Source organism: Xenopus laevis, chromosome 1L, assembly GCF_017654675.1.
Source record: "Xenopus laevis strain J_2021 chromosome 1L, Xenopus_laevis_v10.1, whole genome shotgun sequence".
Lineage (NCBI taxonomy): Eukaryota > Metazoa > Chordata > Amphibia > Anura > Pipidae > Xenopus > Xenopus laevis.
Genome location: NC_054371.1, coordinates 162,549,771 through 162,567,841, shown reverse-complemented (window position 1 = coordinate 162,567,841; position 18,071 = coordinate 162,549,771). Strand labels below are relative to the sequence as shown.

At 38.9% G+C, this 18,071-nt stretch overlaps 1 protein-coding gene across 1 annotated transcript; it reads left to right on the top strand.

Moving 5' to 3' along the window:
* The first annotated feature begins 14,587 nt into the window (after nucleotides 1-14,587).
* Nucleotides 14,588-17,663, top strand: LOC121400933 (protein kinase C delta type-like). The gene is made up of 3 exons (XM_041585002.1): nucleotides 14,588-14,983; nucleotides 15,509-15,647; nucleotides 17,478-17,663. Exons 1-3 carry the CDS (start codon nucleotides 14,898-14,900, stop codon nucleotides 17,661-17,663), a joined length of 411 nt encoding a protein of 136 aa, XP_041440936.1. The 5' UTR covers nucleotides 14,588-14,897.
* The last annotated feature ends 408 nt before the right edge of the window (nucleotides 17,664-18,071 follow it).

Here is an 18,071-nt window from a genome sequence, read left to right as displayed (position 1 = left end):
TATTAAACAGGTGTTAACTAATGCTCCTGCATAATGGAGTTGAGTGGTATTTGTGGTCTACTGCAGTCATTATGATATTCCTCCCAAGTAATAGCAGCAGATTTTACTTTCTTATTGGAAATGGATCTGGTAATCACTCCTTCCTTATCCCTTACATAGTGTATCATACTGATATCTATATCACCTGCTTAGCAGCATTACAGGTATTGTCAAAATAGGCTGACTATATCTCCATGTAGCAGGATCTATCTGTAATCTTAAAATATGTTGAGTGCATGGCTGCCACTTGACCTTCAAGTTTGAGGCAGGCAATCAAAATACCTAGTTGCGACCCACCCTAAGTGCATACAAATAACTCATGTACTCCAGTCTGTCCAATAAACCTTTAGCTTGCTTAACCACCAGCGCCATGTGAAAGCCAGGATTTGCTTTTCCTATGTATCAATGGGACAGGTCTGCCAAAAGAGACGCATGTATTTAGAGTGGTACCACACAAGGCTCGAGTATATAAAAGCTACATAATGGTATGACCATTTCCTAGCAGGAAAGCCTCTACAAGAGTAGTTAGATGAGCAGGAATGTAAAAACCTAGCACTCTAGTTTCCACTCTAGGATACGAATGCCACTACATCTATCCCTAACCCTAATCTTATGCGCAGGGGTGTAAAAAACTGCGGCCCGAGGGCTACATGCGGCCCAGGATGCATATGAATGCGGCCCAGCTTGAAACGCTTGGATCCCGAGGAAACGTCATGTCGCAAAGGATATTGGAGGAGTGGGGACTCTGCCCATTGCCCAGTTAGTAGTAATAATATAATAATAAGTCTATTTAATATCCAAGTGTCCCATATTCCAGTGCATAGCTCCATCTGGTTATCCAACTGGCATTGTAGTTATTTTCTGTGTATTTCCTTTACTTATAGAAATCAAACGTGATTTTTCTTTTTCCAATGTGGCCCTGCGAGCCAAAAGTTTGGACACCCCTGGATTAGAGGGACTACACTACTAAGGAGGGCACATTATTTCCAACTTCCTGCAAGCCATTCTACCTCTTGAAGCACCAGTGTGTCCTGGATTGATACAATTGGTGGGTAACTAAGATTTATGGTGCTAGCACAAAGGTGGGCACTATTTTCCCCAGATTTTTACTCCTTATAAACAGAATGCTAAAACAGGAATTAAGTCTTTAATTGTTCTATTTGCTGTTGCACCAAAACCTATGCTTTATTACACAAACGTATACTTTTTTTGCTTCCATTACAAAAAAACAGATGGCTTTACCTTTTGAACTGATGAGACCTTTCAAACAGGTGCAAATTATATTTAAATATTTAATATTGAAATAATTTCCTTACTAATTTCCTTGTAATGAAAATATGCTATTTATATCAGTAACCAATGTTTTCCTTTTGCAAGATGGCTTTTGTTTTGGAAAATGCTGTATGTTTGTTTTGGCACAAGATGGCAGTATTGTCTAGTCACAAGGCAGAAGAGAATTCTGATTTCTCCACACAGTAGCACTATCTATACTCTGTAATGTTAATATTTGATATTCATTTCAAATATGCAAATATGTAACTTAAATCAGGTCAACATAGACAGGTAAATTTAAACACTATGGCTCATTCTTATCAGTCTCCGCATTCAGCCTTGGTTTTATTTTTCAAGCTATGCATATAACTGGAAAGGAATTGCCCTTTTTTGTATTTTATAGATACAGCAACATCCCTTTTTCACTGCCTTTAGAAGACTACAAGGGGTGGAGGAACTCTTAATTTGCATGTATGAAAAAATGCTATTATATAGTGGCTACACACATACATAATACAGGCATGGATTAATATTCTAAAAAATATTGTACACTTCATAATCAACCAGGAGGATGGAGGGGGTCTATGTGGGGAGAGGGTTTAATAAGGGGTTTGTTTCTCCTTTAAGTACTCAAAATGCACTACCCATATAGAAAACCAAAGAAAAACCTTGTATAGGTGGTACAAAACACCCTCGGTACTCAATAAAATGTTACTGAAAACCTCTGCAACCTGCACCAAAAGGAACTATGTTCCATGTATGGGGGGCCTGCCAGGCACTAGCCCCCTTTTGGAATGAGGTCCCGCAGTCAATTTCCGAAGCTACTACCAATATCACTGACACCATCACTAGCACTACTCAACCATGGACTACAAGAAATCACTACAGAACTAAGGAAATTAACCTTTAATTTCCTTACTTCAGCTAGATTACTCATACCAAGACTGTGGAAATCAACAATACCAAGCAAGAAAAACGTAATCTATCTGACAGACTCATCTACGAGAGGCACACAATAACAACCACATCACAATAAACCAAAGAAATGATCACCTACCAAAAATGGCAAGACTGGAAAATTAAGGGTGTGACAAATGATATAAAGGCAAGAAGCCAAATGTAGCAGTAAAAACCTAGCAACATTAATTAATTACCCCAACATTCCCCGCCCCCCCAAACCCCACTCTGATTACATACCTGTCTCTTTCTTTCGCTCTCACTTAATTTACGCTCTGTCCTTAACTTGCAATTCTTATGTAATCTGAAAAATGAATAAAAACTCAATTTCAGTGTGACCAACCATAAGATAGAAGCAAAAAAGGCAAGAGGCAAATAGGCAAGAATATTTTTTGGGCAGCCTTATCTTGTGTCCCAGAAAAACAGCTCTGAATTAATGGGTTATTTGCCCATTTGATATTTATTATGGCAGAAAGTGCAGAAACTTGAACATTTAGGGTTCTATAATGAAGACCTTTATCAAGGCCACTCAAGAAGCTCAGAGGGGGTAGGAGGAGAGCTAGAGACTGTCACAGCAAAAACATTACCCAGATTATATAATAAACAGCAGAAGTCAATTTCTTTAAAATATGGTACCAGCAACAGAGTCAGATACGGCTAAGAGCTTTGGGGCTCAGTTTCCAGGCCATCAGTAGACACTAGTTCTGGATGCAGGATTAGACCCTGAGACAAAAGATCTTTCCTGCTCAGTGGAGATAGATCCTCATAGTAATCATAAGAGAAAGAAAAGGGACTATCAGAATAATTTCCACTCTCTCATGCATGACTTTCCAAAGAACTGGAAGAAAATGCAGAACAGAGGGAAACCATATGCCAACCAAAAGGCAAGCCTAAAGAAGAGAAACCTCTGCATGTGTATGAGGCTGAGAAATTCTGGAGAAAAATGTCTGTAATTTAACCTGAACAAGCTTTTAGAAAGAGCTTTTTTTTTTTTTTTTTATTCCAAAAGGCCATTTGGGTAAAATAACAGAAATTGCAGAGATTTTTCATCCCAAACCCCAACATATGTTAGAAAACTTACAATTGTTCAAGCTAGAACGCTGTATTTATTCTGTAGAATGCTTTACCATACCTGAGTATACAGTTCTAGAAGCTCTATGTTTGTTTAGGGTAGCAGCTGCCATATTAGCTTGGTGTGACATCACTTCGTGCCTGAGTCTCTCCCTGCTCACTCATAGCTCTGGGCTCAGATTACAGCAGAGAAGGGAGGGGGTAAGGAGGGAGTGAGGAGCAAACTGAGCATGCTCAAGCCCTTACCCTGTAGGTTTAAGCTGAATGCAGGAAGTCTGATACAGAAGCCCATGTGTACACAATAGAAGGAAAGTGTTTCTATTGACAGAGGACTCTGGTGTTTTTATATAGCCCTTTCTGGTAAAGCTTACTTAGTCCTTTCTTTCTCCTTTAAATAGGCCCCATATTGTCTCAAACACTGCACAAGTAAGGCAATGTTTTGGCCCTCATGGACCTTTTGTCAAGCCTAAGACTTGGGATGGGGAGGATCAAGGTTGAACAGTAACATCAAAAAATAAAAGTGTTTTAGAGTAATAAAAATATAATGCAGTGTTTATGTCTACACAGCGGCTTGTTTATATGAACTATGGTAATGTTTATATGAACTATGGTAGTGTTTCTGAAACAAACAGATCAGTTTTACCAGTGCAGGGCAACAGTACATGAAATTTTCATTACTTTAAAACACTTTCATTTTTGGTGTTACTGTTCCTTTTCAACACACTTTGAGGCCTATTTTTTGAGGTTGAGAAAAAAGGTGCATGCCAAAAAAACACCACATTTATTGAATGCTAGCTTATTTAAGAAAGAACTCGAGAGAGTATTCCCTTGCACATTTTTTCAATAATGCTTAAAAACCTGAATGGTTTAATAAACCGGGAATATAAATAAATATAGTTGTTAGGGACAATACCCTTTGACTTCTATTGAACCTCGACAGCTTTTGCTTGCTGATTTTTTCTGGTATTATTTCTTTTTAATACCGACTATTTGAGATTACAAATAATATTCACGTTCCTGTTTTTATACTGTGTTTTTCTCTCAAATTGTGAACAAAAAAACAAGCTGAAATTTCAATAAATCTGCCCCAATTTGTATAATAAAAGTTTGCCGTATCTAAGATTGTAAAGTCACAAATTGTCTTATCAAAATTTGTCCCTTTGGAGTTTGCATATAGCACCCTTTATGTTGTCTCTAAATCATGGGACCCATACTTAGTAACAAGTCCACAACTAATAAACATTCCACACTAGTACTAAATAGTCCGCAATTAGTGAACCCTTCAATATCTGTGTGTGATTAAAGTGATACTGACACTAAAAAATGAATTTTAGCATATGAATGTACATTAAATACTACCTATAGGTCATGTTGATCATTTTTTGCTGAGAGGTTTGTTTTTGTATATAATTGTTAGTTGAAGTTCCTAAGCCTGACTCCCTGACACTCTGACTTTGCCAACCTGACTGTCCCATCTCAGCCTGTCAGTTACAGTTTCTAATGCTAACGGACTCCTGCTGCAAAAATATGGCAGCCCCCTCATACAGGAACATGGGGGATCAGACAGGTAATGTAAAAGCATCATACAAATACTTTATGGCAAAGTTAGAAGTAGATGGAAAGCCAATATTATAATAGATGTAAAAAAAAAGTTTAATTTCAGGTGTCAGTATCTCTTTAAGACACATGATTTTTTTTTATAAAATCAGACTTTAAAAAAATCACAAATTTTTCGGAATTTATTAAACCTCGAGCATGGAAAAGTCTAAATCTGAAAATACAGCATCTCAGACCTGTTGAGGTTGCATATAAGTTAATGGGAGAAGTCCCAGTGATTCTTTGGTGTGCGCTTGGTTTTGTGCAATACCCCCAGGGGCGCTCCACCAAAGAGGCGAGTTGATCCACTCACCCCAAGCGGCAGCGCCCCCCTGGTTGCCAGGGGCGGAAAAAATGCCGCTCATGGTAACTAAGGCTGAATTTCCGGTTTTCCACCCGGAAATTTGGCTCTTCTAGCGCAGAGAGCGCAATTGCGCTCTCTGCACTAGTGTCGTGCAGTGCCCCAGAAGGCAACGGAAGGCCACCTTCAGCGGAAGGCACTGAATACCCCATAGTTTTCTGAGTTTATGACAAATTACATAAGAACTCATAGAGTTTTTGGGTCGTAAATCCGAAAAAAAAAACGTGTGTAAACTGATTTTACTTTCCCACAAAGCAAATTTTCAGGAAAATGTAATAATAAATAAGCAGATTTGATCTGAGTTTGTAGCAGAAAATAAAAATGAATTCTGACTTTGATAAATAACCCTCAGAGTGTCTTTCATCTTTTGTGAAAGTGTGAGGGATAGTTAATTGTCCGCAGAAGAATACCTGTACCAGGAAGTGGCTTTCTCGCTATTGCACATAGGGTTTCCACTTCTATCAGTGGCTAAACCCAAACAAAAGGCGTGGGGCAGTTATGTTGGGATGGGTTTGATGACATGGGAGGAAGACACAATGATGTCAGTGGAGTTATGATGCCATGTTGGGTCATTTCATTACTAAAACGCAAATGGCATGATTTCTGTTCAGTTTTCTGAATGTTTTTAACATGACAGATAGTTTTGAACGAACAGCCCTTTGAAAAACTGAGATGTCTAGTTCAAACCACAGAGATGACAACCTTTTCCCTATCTATATTCTGCCTGATGAGTAAACCCAAACCTCTAATTACAGGTATGGGATCTATTATACAGAAATCACTTATCAAGAAAGATCTTCAATGCAGAAATTGCTAATTTAGAAAAAAAACAAATTTTTATTTTTGATTAATTCATTGAATGGACATAGGTCTTTTTTTCAATTCAACTTTGTTACTATGTAACTATTTTTGTTTCTATAATGATAAGAAAACAAATTCACTCGATAATAACTAAGTCAGGTTAACTGATGGTAACAGGCCTTAGAAAAACCGAACTGTTCGGGCCAGCAGCTTGAATGGTTGCCCCCATGGCTACACAGCAGTTTGTTTATATAAATTATAGTAGTGTTTCTGAAGCAAACACACCAGTTTTACCAGTGCATGCTAACAGTATATTATATTTTAATTAATTTCATACAAATTCAGTGTTACTTTTCCTTCAAAAACAGAGAAGTCAGAGTCAGAGGCGCAATAAAATGAGGAGTCAAAGGATTAACGTACTGACTCTATACAGTCCTGCACCTACTAGCAAACCCACATGGGGCAAAATATTGACCCAGACCTGTGCGGCCCACTTATATATGTATGGAGCCTGAGCCTTAAACTTAAAACTTTAATGCACATGTTACCCACTCTAATGTATATCATAACCACGAACACTACACAGTTGTCGTTTTAATTGTGTTTTATTTTTTACCTTCAAATTCTACCTTCTCTGAGTCTCTAAGTGATGTAAAAAGGGTCCCCTCCACCATGCACGTGTATCACAATTCCGTCACTTATATTATAGCAGGTCACATATGCAAACAAAAGGTGTACTCCCCAGTGTGTATGCCTTAAATACAACTTGGATGCATTACAAGAGTATGCTGAGAAAGTACACCATTCAAATCCCTGTAAAACTTCAAAAGAGGCTCAGCGATGAAGCCCCTGAACCCTGTCACTGGGAAGGTCTAGGTTTATTTCTCATGTTAAAGCCTTTATCCCAGAAAATAGCCTATACAGGGACCACATTTAGATAGAAAGAGCTATTGCAGTTAATGCAGAGAAGACATATTATAACAGGACATTTGTGCAGGACATTTTAGCGACAGTTTAGTTTGTTATGGAGCAAATTGTGGTGTTTATACAAATGGCCTGTAGATGTCACTGTACTCAATACTGTGCATACTTTTTATACAGCTTGTGGTGTTAGAGTTTCTTACTGTTGTGTAATGGCTGCATGAGCCTGCTAATAAAGCACTCTTATACTCTACTCATCCTCGCTACCCAAAACATAACACAAATATTAAAAGTGTAACTAATAAATATCTTCCAGTACAGGGTGAGAGATTTTTAAATGGCCAAATGTATCTTGTTATCTTGTAGATCTCTCTCTGTGTTGTATCTATGCACTCTTGTTATCTTATAGATCTCTATGTTGCCGAATACAGTGCATTGGAAATAAAGCAATTTTGCATATCTGGCATAGGGAAGTTGTAGGCTAAAACCATATTAACTGTAACATGCTTTGTTTCTACTACTGATATTGGTCTGGGCTGCTGTGGTGTCATGGCAGCCGTGTATACACACAGAAAGCTGCCATCTTGTGAATGGCAAAGTAACAGTTGGGTGCTACCATTACTGGTCAACTCAGAGCGGTTGAGCTTCTTATGAGAGACTCAGTGCTTTTTGTTGCTCTTGTGATTTTTGAGAGATTTTAGTGCGATTTTAGTGCGATTTTTCCCTTACAGAAAGATTTATTGTGCTTTCTTTGGATACCCCTTGTTGCGTAGAGGAAAGTGCTTTTAAGCATATTCTCTACTGCAAGCATGGGGCCTGTATCCAAGAAAAGACGAAGAGAAGAAGAGAAGACTACAGATGAAGAAATGATGAAGAAGAGGATAAAACTTGAGGACAACATCAGCATGGCTGCAAATGACCATCATGCTACTACAGAAAGCAGCAGCAGCATCAGCAGAAACAGATTAAGAAGCAGTGAAGACAGTACCATCTCAGCAGGTAAGGAAACTGTTTGCAAATAAATGGAATGATATTTCAGATTTAACTATTTATATTTCATAACAAGACTATTGCGGCTCAATTATCAATAAGTTGATTTATATAGGGTTTCCAAACATGACAAGAGCCTTGTTTACAATGCAGACTAAAGGCCAGATATTCTTGTGGAAATATCACAAAAACGAAGTTTTAATGCAAGGTGTTGTGACTTTAGCCAGGGGGGAGGAGGGAGGGGGGGCAACACAGGGGACGAGGGGAGTGATTTTAGCGCCGAAGGGGTTGACATCTCCTTTAAATGGATGCTGTGCCATGCCATGGTTCATGTGATGTTTCAAAAGTCTGTGCTGTATCCAGAAAAGTACCAGGTACCATTAGTCTGGCAACACAGTGACAGTTAAACTGTATAAATAGTGTCGAGTGTAGAAAGACTGGGCATGTAATCCAACCATAGAATGGCACATCACACTTGCTTGTGGTACTGGTGGTTATTTGTGGAATGGACTATTAACAAGATTTCTTTTTTCCAGAAGAAAGAAGCAGCCAGAAGCGAGTGTGTAATGAAGCTGAACACTTGCCGGAACACATACTAACCAACTATGAGTTCCACTGGAGTGTCGGCCAAGGCTCATTTGGCAATGTAAGTTATGTGCTCCCTAGAAAGCATGAGATGAAATTTGGGATTGTGGAAAGCTCATCCGGGCAGCTTGTTACTCCTTACCCTTCTTATATCATCTACTCTCTGTTCTCCTCTAACTCTTCTGGACAGGAATAGATAAACTGATTTCTAAACCATTAAGTGGGGGTACAATGAGGCTGTGACCACAAAATGTATACAGACAAATACAAGAGTCCTCTGCACTCAACCCATTACCAATATATTAAGGACAACTGAGACATTTTGTCCATATTGAAATACATTTAAAGAGGTGGTTCACCTTTAAATTAAATTTCAATATGTTATAGAATGCCTAATTCTAAGCAACTTTTCAAGTGGCCTTAATTGATTATATTTATAGTTTTTTCATTATTTGCCTTCTTATTTTAACTATTTGCAGCTTTCAAATGGGGGTCACTCAGCCCATCTAAAAACAAAAGCTCTGTAAGGCTACAAATATATTGTTAATGCTACTTTTTGTTATTCGTCTTTCTATTTAGGCCCTCTCTTGTTCATATTCCAGTCTCTTATTTAAAACCTGCTTATTTTTGTACAAACACATTTGTCTTTATGGGCCTGCTCTGCATGGTTGCTAGGGAAATTTGGACCATAGCAACCAGATAGCTGAAATTGCAAACTGGAGAGCTGCTTAATAAAAAGCTAAATAACTCTAAAAACACAAATAATAAAAAAAAAATATATATATATATACAATAATAGGGGGTTGTGGGAGAACTCAAAAGGCTAAGTTAAGTATAATTTATATTTAAGTATAAGGGAAGTACTATTTTACAATGCACATTCCCTGGTCCCGTTTCACAAATAATTTAGTATAAATGCAAGTGCATATGTTTACAAAACAAGGTTTTTTTGTTACAAAGTTATGATCATAAAGTCACCATACCACGCCAAGGTAAACCCCACACGGTGGTCCCTAACTTGTTACCTCTGGTCATAGTATAAAGGATCTAGTGCCTCTTTGCATAGTAGCATTAATTGAAGTAAAAGTCTGCTGAAACTTGGATTCAGTCTGAAGGCTAAATCCACCCCCCCCCCCCCCCCCCCGCCGCTGACTTGTGGCTTTTAAGAGAGAGTGATGGCCCAAACCAACGCCCATTTTTTAAAAAAATTTAAGGATGTAAAAATAGTGAAGGCAAAGTAAAATTATATGTATAGGTGCACACTTGGAAAGCGTATATATATGTGTCAGTATGGGTATAAGTAGGTAAAAATATAGGTGTGAGTTAAAGTAAATAAAGGACAAACTAAATTAAACTAATGGCCCTATGTTTTAACTGCACCAAGTAACACTTTTGAATCCATTCACATTCACTACACCTATTATAACACCTAATTTAGTTTGTCCTTTATTTACTTTAACTCAGACCTATACTCTTTAACTTAGCCAAAGTCATCCCTGGTCTGGCCAGTCCTACACTCAATTTCATCTGATTCATTGAGAATTCTATTGGTTCATTATACATTTAATACAGGATCAACTGTTCCCTGTAACTTGCTTGCTTTCAAGGTAAAAACTCCCAAAATTGGTTGCTCAAATAAAGGTTCATAGGATTCATACATTCCGTGCATTGAATTCACTATATAAGTATTTATATCTGTCCATGAGGTACTGCGGTTATAGCAGGATTTAAGAATATTATTGCACAGCAAACCTGCTTATGTTTGTACAAACGCATTTGTCTTTATGGGCAAGCTTGTAGTCGAAAAGGGGAGCACTCCGAAATTACTTTAAAAGCCTTTTTTCTTAATGGTAGGCCAGCATTACAACAACGTTTCGAGCAAGGCACGGCTCTTTATCACTGACATATCTGTATACAGCATCTCCTTTTATACTCTTCTACTGCAGCACCACCTAGTGTTGCTGCAACATAGTATCAAATACAGAGACTTAGTTAATGATACACATGTTTCACTTATCTGATACACTTTCAAATAGTAGTCCACATTTCACAAGTAGCCAAAGTATCCTCAAAGAACTGTGAAAAAGGAGATATATTAAAACCAGATTAAAACATATAAATTATCTAAAAACAGGAGATAGATCATATTCCAAGTTTAATCCATTTGGAGATAAACTATCCAGTTTACGGATCCACCATGCCTCCTTGTATAATAACTTCTTGACTCTATTTCCACCCCTTCTCATCCTTGGGACTGCATCTAAAATCTGAAATTTTAACTGTTGCACAGTGTGTCCTACTTCCACAAAATGTTTCGCTACAGGCTGATCCATTCTCTTGCACTTTATTGCCAATTTGTGTTCCCTGATCCTATCCCTGGCCATGCGTGAGGTTTGCCCCACATAAACTAAGCCACACGGGCATTTTATTGCTTAAACCACAAATATTGTAGTACATGAATAGTGGTCAGAGATAGGAACAGGGATTCCACTTCTAGGGTGGTAAATAACATCTCCTTTTTGTATATTGCTGCAGCAATTACATGAGCAACATGCTCTCCTTCCCAGGACCTATATAAGTCTTTACTAACATAGAGCCAATTGTACAGGCTTTTTTATATGACATAACCGGTGGCTCCTGGAAAGCTGGTATTTCTCTAAAATTTACCTTCAAAATGCCCCAGTGTTTTCTAACTATTTTGCTTATACGATCACTCAATGTATTATAGACTGAAATACAGGGAATACTGGAGTTTTTTCTTTCTCTCACTCTTTTTGTCAGCAACTTATCCCTCTCCACCTTTTCTACTTCACCTCTTTGTTTTTGTATCACTGTGTTCGGATAGTGTCTAGATACAAATTTCTCTGTCATTTCATCCAGCCTTGTTTTGGAAAGTTCATTATCAGAAACTATCCATTTTACCCAGGTGAATTGTGATTTTGGAAGGGATCTTTTAATCTGTGGTGGATGAAAAGAGGAGAAATGAAGAAGAGTATTCTTATCAATCTCTCTAATAAACAGATCAGTCTGTAGCTTGTTCCCAGTCACATAGACTCTAGTATCAAGGAAAGCAATCTCCCATGGGTCAATGTACAGTAAACTTAATATGTGAGCATGCCAAATTAATTTCCCTGTAAAAATCATCCAAGGATAAACATGGCCCCTCCCATATTACAAACACATCATCAATATAGCGTAGCCATTTTACACAGTGTCTTAGAAAAAGATGATTACTGTAAATAAACTTCTTCTCAAATTTACCCATAAAGATGTTTGCATAGGAGGGAGCCACGTTTGATCCCATGGGATGCTCTGCAGGGAAGTTGCAAAGTAAATTGCTTATGGGAAAAATCACATATCTAATAATTCAAGCTTCTGCCAAATCATATTCAGTCGCAGCAGTAGACATCTTTGGAAGAATTGTTTGGAAAGAAACTTCTCTGGTCAGGGTTTTGCTTCGCTATTTCATCCTATCCTCTCTACAGTGATAGGTGAAATTTGCAGCAGGGTGTAATGAGAGTAATTCCATAGGCATCTGGTTCTCAGCACTACCCAGTATGTACAGTAGGTATGATTTTGGACTTTGTGCATAAGACCCAGAACAAGCTCACAAATAGCTGTAAGGTGCAACTACAGCAAATGTAATTCCAGCCCACTTTAGTGTTGCCATGATGGCCATGAGTCATTATACTTTGACCAGTAAGGCCCAGTACCTTTAATGAATGAATGAATTAATTAATTAAATTAACCTTGTATTTTTAGGTGTTTTTGGCTTCATTACCAATGAAGAAAGAACGAGTGGCTGTAAAAGTTATCAAGAAGACACCCAAAGAACATCAGAAGGACATGATCCAGAAGGAGGCCAGAATCCTGAAAGTTACTTCCGGCAATCCATTCTTGTGCCATGGCTATGCAGCCTTCCAAACCAACGTATGTTACTTCCAATGCTGCTATACAGTTTGTTTCACTAGTTGCATATCTTTAAATCTTTCTAATGCAGTTCCTAAAAGGTTCCATTTATATCCCGTTTCAGCCTCCACCATATGGGTACAGTTTTTACACTCTAGGGTTTCATCTGTATTTGGCTGCTGTACATGAGAAAGTTTACAACAGCTTAGTGTACTTAGAGAAGCTCTTGAAACTGCAGTCAAAACACAGACTTTCGTTAAGACAAGGTGGATGTAAATAACATTAGATTATATGGGCAACACAAATCATATAAGAGGCCCATTAGTTTGCTGCAATTTTGCTCTAGTGCCTGTTATTGCATTCACTCAATCTATCACACAGGACTATGGGGCAAATTCACTAAAGGACGAATCTCCTAATGCCAGCGTTAATTCGCTAGCGTAGTGCATTTTTGTTAATTCGCCGATTCACTAATGGATGCTGGTGTAAATTCGCTAGTGTTACTTCGCACCCTTACGCCTTGCGAATTTGCGCAACGGACGTAACTACGCAAATTCACTGACTTGCGAATCTTTCAGAACGCTACCTTTTACGCCAGACTTCCTTCGCCACCTCAGACCAGGCAAAGTGCAATAGAGTGGATAGGGATTGCTTCAAAAAAAGTTAAAAAATTTTCTAAGTCCAAAAAAACGCTGGCGTTTTTTCTTTTTTTACTACATTTCCTAACTCATTGCACCTCAACTATACAGTGGGCACATGTGTAGAGCAAAATAAAAATTTTATTTGCTGTTTTGAAGGTTTCCCAGGCTTGTGTAGTTCTGTTACATATACCTCCATTGTAACTTCAATTTGGTGCCGTATGCAAATTAAGCATCGCTAGCGTAACTTCGCTTTGCTTGGCGAATTAACACTAGCGCAACTTCGCAACATTACGCTTCCCCTGAGCGCAACTTCGGATTTTAGTGAATTGCGTAGCGCTAGCGTAAATTCGCCTGGCGAAGTGTGTCGAAGCGGACACTGGCGCAACTACGCATCTTAGTGAATTTGCCCCATATGTCCACTATAAGACAAATTTGCCATATTTCCTGATTAGTACATATTTGTTCTTCTGTATTTACTTCTGTTTAGGAACATATCTGCATTACACTTAATAGTTCTTTGTTCATGTGATTCACTCTCTTCTATTTTATCTCTGCACTCAGCAATATGCCTTCCTCGTGATGGAGTATGCAGGGGGAGGCAACCTCAGGAATCTGTTGTGCATCAAGCATCACCTGAAAAAAAGACACATCATGTAAGTAACTCTGTATTAGTTACAACATCATTGATGCTACAGACAGGGCCCCCATCAGAAATCGCAGGGCCCCATATGAAAAAAATTCCTGGGCCCATCACAAGCCCCACCTACAGGCCCGCCCTCCCCACCCCACAGGTCCACCCTCCACCACACACTAAAAACAAACATTGGTGGCTATGGTTCCCACATGTTAATAAAAAAATTGAAAAATTGGCTAGGAGCCCACATGGGGAAAAAAAATGGTGGCCCACCTGCTGGCAGTGAGCTGCCAACTTACAGTAGGGAGGAGGGGAGCACAGGTGGCTGCATCTTCATCCAGTGACAGCATTTACTTCCCTTATTGGTCACAGAATTTCAAGTCCTGGTAAAGCTGCATGGTGATTGGATGAGCTGGAGGAGAAGTTCAAACCTCAGGTATCCAATCCCTGAGCAGCTCAAATGGGACTTAATAAGGGACCAATAAGGGAAAGGAATGGACAGAAGATACCTCCCCTTGTGCTCCCGCCCTGCCTTTCCGAAGTCAGCAGCTATCAGAAAGCAGGGGGGCCTGGCTAATCAAGAAAGTGCGGCGTGGCGGGCCCCCTTTACCCTCGGGCCCCCTACAACTCTCCCCCCTGTCCCCCCTGATGGCTGCCCTGGCTACAGATATATAACAATGTGAAAGTCAAAAGGCATCATAAACGGAGTTAGGAATACAGCATGTAAGCCGCATGAGGATGCACCATATCTAGCATTGTAGCTAAGGTAACACTGTCAAAACTGAAAAATAAAGGGCGTATAATGTTGTATAAGTGACACATGCTGAGAATTCAGTCGACTTCAAGGAACGTATAGTTAAGACACAGTGGGGTATGAAACATCAGACACTGGGCCTTGTTAATGGTGCAGAGCAGGGTGCAAAGTGCAAAGAAACAGGTGCTTGTTTTTCTTATGTTTGCACTCTTGTCTAGCCATTTGCACCACAGGATCAGGTGTTTACGAAATTGACAGTGCTGTAGTCATGAGGGGCAGGCTGAGAGATGCACATTTTCTTTCTAATTAGATGTAGTGTAAAATTAGTATTTTTATAGTAAGTATACAATATGAGTATTTATTAATATGCATTTGTTTTTGTTTTTAAGCTTTTACTCAGCAGAACTGATTTGTGGACTTCAGTATCTTCATTCTCTAGGCATCATCCATCGGTAAGTATACGCTTGGGTTTCTTGTTTACACATATTTTATATTGTTCAGTTAATATTTAAGGTAATGATGCAGATTTAATGTTTCGGCATTTCTCTGGTTTAATAACACCCATTTTTGGCCCTATATTCCTGTGGCTATCTTCTTTGGGGATGGGCAGTTGTCTTGTGTGGGCTGGAGTTAGAATGAAGAAAGGACAATATGGAGAGTCAAATTACATTTGTAGGAGTACTTCTACCAAGGAGTTCAATACATGCAGATTGCCAATGATTCTAACTTCATATGGTGAATTAAGGAGATGGAAGATGCTGAGTTTAGAGGAAAGTTTTTTTGGGAAGTATGAGAGTGGGTATATGAATTAAGGGAAGGGGTACTGAGCAATTAGGGAAGGAGAAGGGGAATGAGTGGGTATCAGGCAAGGAAAGTGGGGCTGAATAGGTAATAAAATGAGGAAAGGTAGGATGAAGGATTGTGTAAAACAGGAATTATGGACTGGAAAAACACAAAAATAATTCTCTCTCTTGCAGTGACTTAAAGCCTGAAAACATCCTGCTTACCTGTGAAGGACACGTGAAGATTGCTGATTTTGGAGTTGCAGCAGAAGAAGTGTTTGGCCACAATACCATTCGTGGAAAAACAGGAACATGCTGGTACATGGCCCCAGAGGTAGGAAACTGTTCAATATGTTTAAAACTTCTATTCACTTCAGAGGCAAACCATGAGATTACTGAAAGGTTATAACCCAATGGAAAAAATATGACTCCAGATGATTAGATTATCAGAAAATCCCCCTGCATAATGGATTTTTTTAAAATGTGCACTGATATCTACTTCACAAGGACCAAACATGGAATAGCTTCAGTCTCCCAGTTTAGCCCAAGAAATGATAAAAACAAGTATTATTTATGCTTAAAACAATAGGCTACAATTATTAATTTAATTTCACTTGCCCACAGAGTAGCATGTATTACACTTTATTGTTCACAATAGCAGGGCACAGCCTCACCCACACTCCCCTCCCAAAGTGCTCAGGAGGGACTGATGAGGACCAGGTGTGCCCAAAATCATGCGGGGCTCCTAAAAAGTTAGGTAGCTGGAGTGCATAGGACTCCCAATGCGTTTCGGGAACACTTGTTAATCATAGCACTTAATCTAGCCTATGATTAAGGGGTGTTCTCGAAATGCATTAGGTGTTCTACGCACTCCAGCTACCTAACTTTTATTTCTAATAAAGAGTACTTTTTACTTCAAGGGGCGGTGTGCCACTTACTTTTTTCAAGTTTTGTATTACACTTTACCAACATTGATACTAATTTGTAACCTACAAGTTGCATTTCTGTTTTGCTAACACATGGTTAGGTGCAAGTGAGCAATGTGCAACACCAAAGGGAGCCTTGGAAAGTAACACCTCCTTAAATTAGGTAATAATTCCAAGGCTCCATTTTGTCTGTGAACCTTGCACATTATTCAGCAAAGCAGCAACTGGCAATTTGACACAAGGTTGTTGACCCAAGTATTTTTGTAAGTTGCATCTTGATGAATGCAGTTTTGCCTATTGCACTACACCGTCACCTTGTATTAGTAAACGAGCCCTTACTGATCATGTGTAAGTAAATAAAGTAGCATTATGCCATACTATTATAAATGATATATATTTATGAGGCTACATCTCTGCTGACACCTTTGCATGGGTACTGTGTCTCTATGCCCTCCAACTATGCAAAGCTGCTAATGATATCCCACCTGCAGGGGAGAGATTGTTGGTTCAGGCACATAGTGATGACGTCAGCACACTGAGGCACAATAAACCACATTTGACACAATATTATTTAAAGCCCCCACTGCACAGAGATGCAGGTTGGGCTGCTGCTGCCAAAGGAAATTCCCTATTAAATTCTCACCCAGCTCCCATTTGCTAGTGTACATTGGCAGCTTTTTGCCACCCATGATAAAGTCATCTGAGGCAACATTTTCTGCTTATCTCATGGCAAAAACTGAACTGAATACATTACCTGATTACCCAGTTATCTTGTTCCATTGTTGCTACTGGTGTCCTGATGTTTGACTGAAACCTCTTCCTGACCTTGTAACCTGAACCCTTCCTGCCCTCACCTGTGCCTGAACTTGATCTCTGCTTAACCCTTTTGTTACTTTGCTTTGGACTTCTATCTTCTTGGACTATCTTTATTGACTGTTCCAAGTCTTACCCTTTATCTGATCCTTAGTACCTGCTTCCTCAGTCCATTGGCCCTGACACTAATCTCAGGCCATCATGTAGGCTGCCATCCCTCACTATGTATTTGCTTTGAAAATGGTTTTATTCTTCATCTTTCTATTTTTTCTCCTTTATCTATCACTAGAGTTTTCTTGAATGATGTATAAGAAGTGAATTAGCTAGTAATGCTATAGAAAGGTTTTATTTGAGTGCAATGAATTAAGATGTTGTAGATTTGAATTTATTTTGCGATTTGATAACATCTCTTCTTTACATTTCAGATGCTAGCTAACAAGAAATACAACGCAGCAATAGATTGGTGGGCCTTTGGGATAATACTCAGTGAAATGGCCATTGGAAGATCCCCGTTTGATGACTATCAACAGGACACTGAGAAGCCGGTGTTTCCTGAATGGATAAGCACAACATTGCAAGATCTCCTGAAGAAGGTGGGTTTGGGCAATTAGTCTATTGGCTACACAACTGCAAGGGGTCTCTCAGGGGTCACTCACCATTGGTGTACCACAATAGCAACTTGGACAGTTACATATCTTCAGGTGTAACTTGCTGACACTATGTACAGTCAATAAATGATGGTAGAAAAAGTTAAAAGCCTTTATTATTTAAAAACAATGGACATAGATCATGTTTTATTATGTTTCATGCTTTCAATGACCAGTGACAACCCGAAAGATTCCTGTCCGTGGTGTGTGCCCATTATTGGGGCATTTTTTATAGTACATGTTTTTTGATTGAGCAGTTAATTTGTGACCCCTGTAACAGATTCCACCAAATACATATTAATGTAAAATAAGTTGGCAGCTACACATTAGAGTTTATTTACAATGCCCCACACAGTGTGCAAAGTGTAAAAT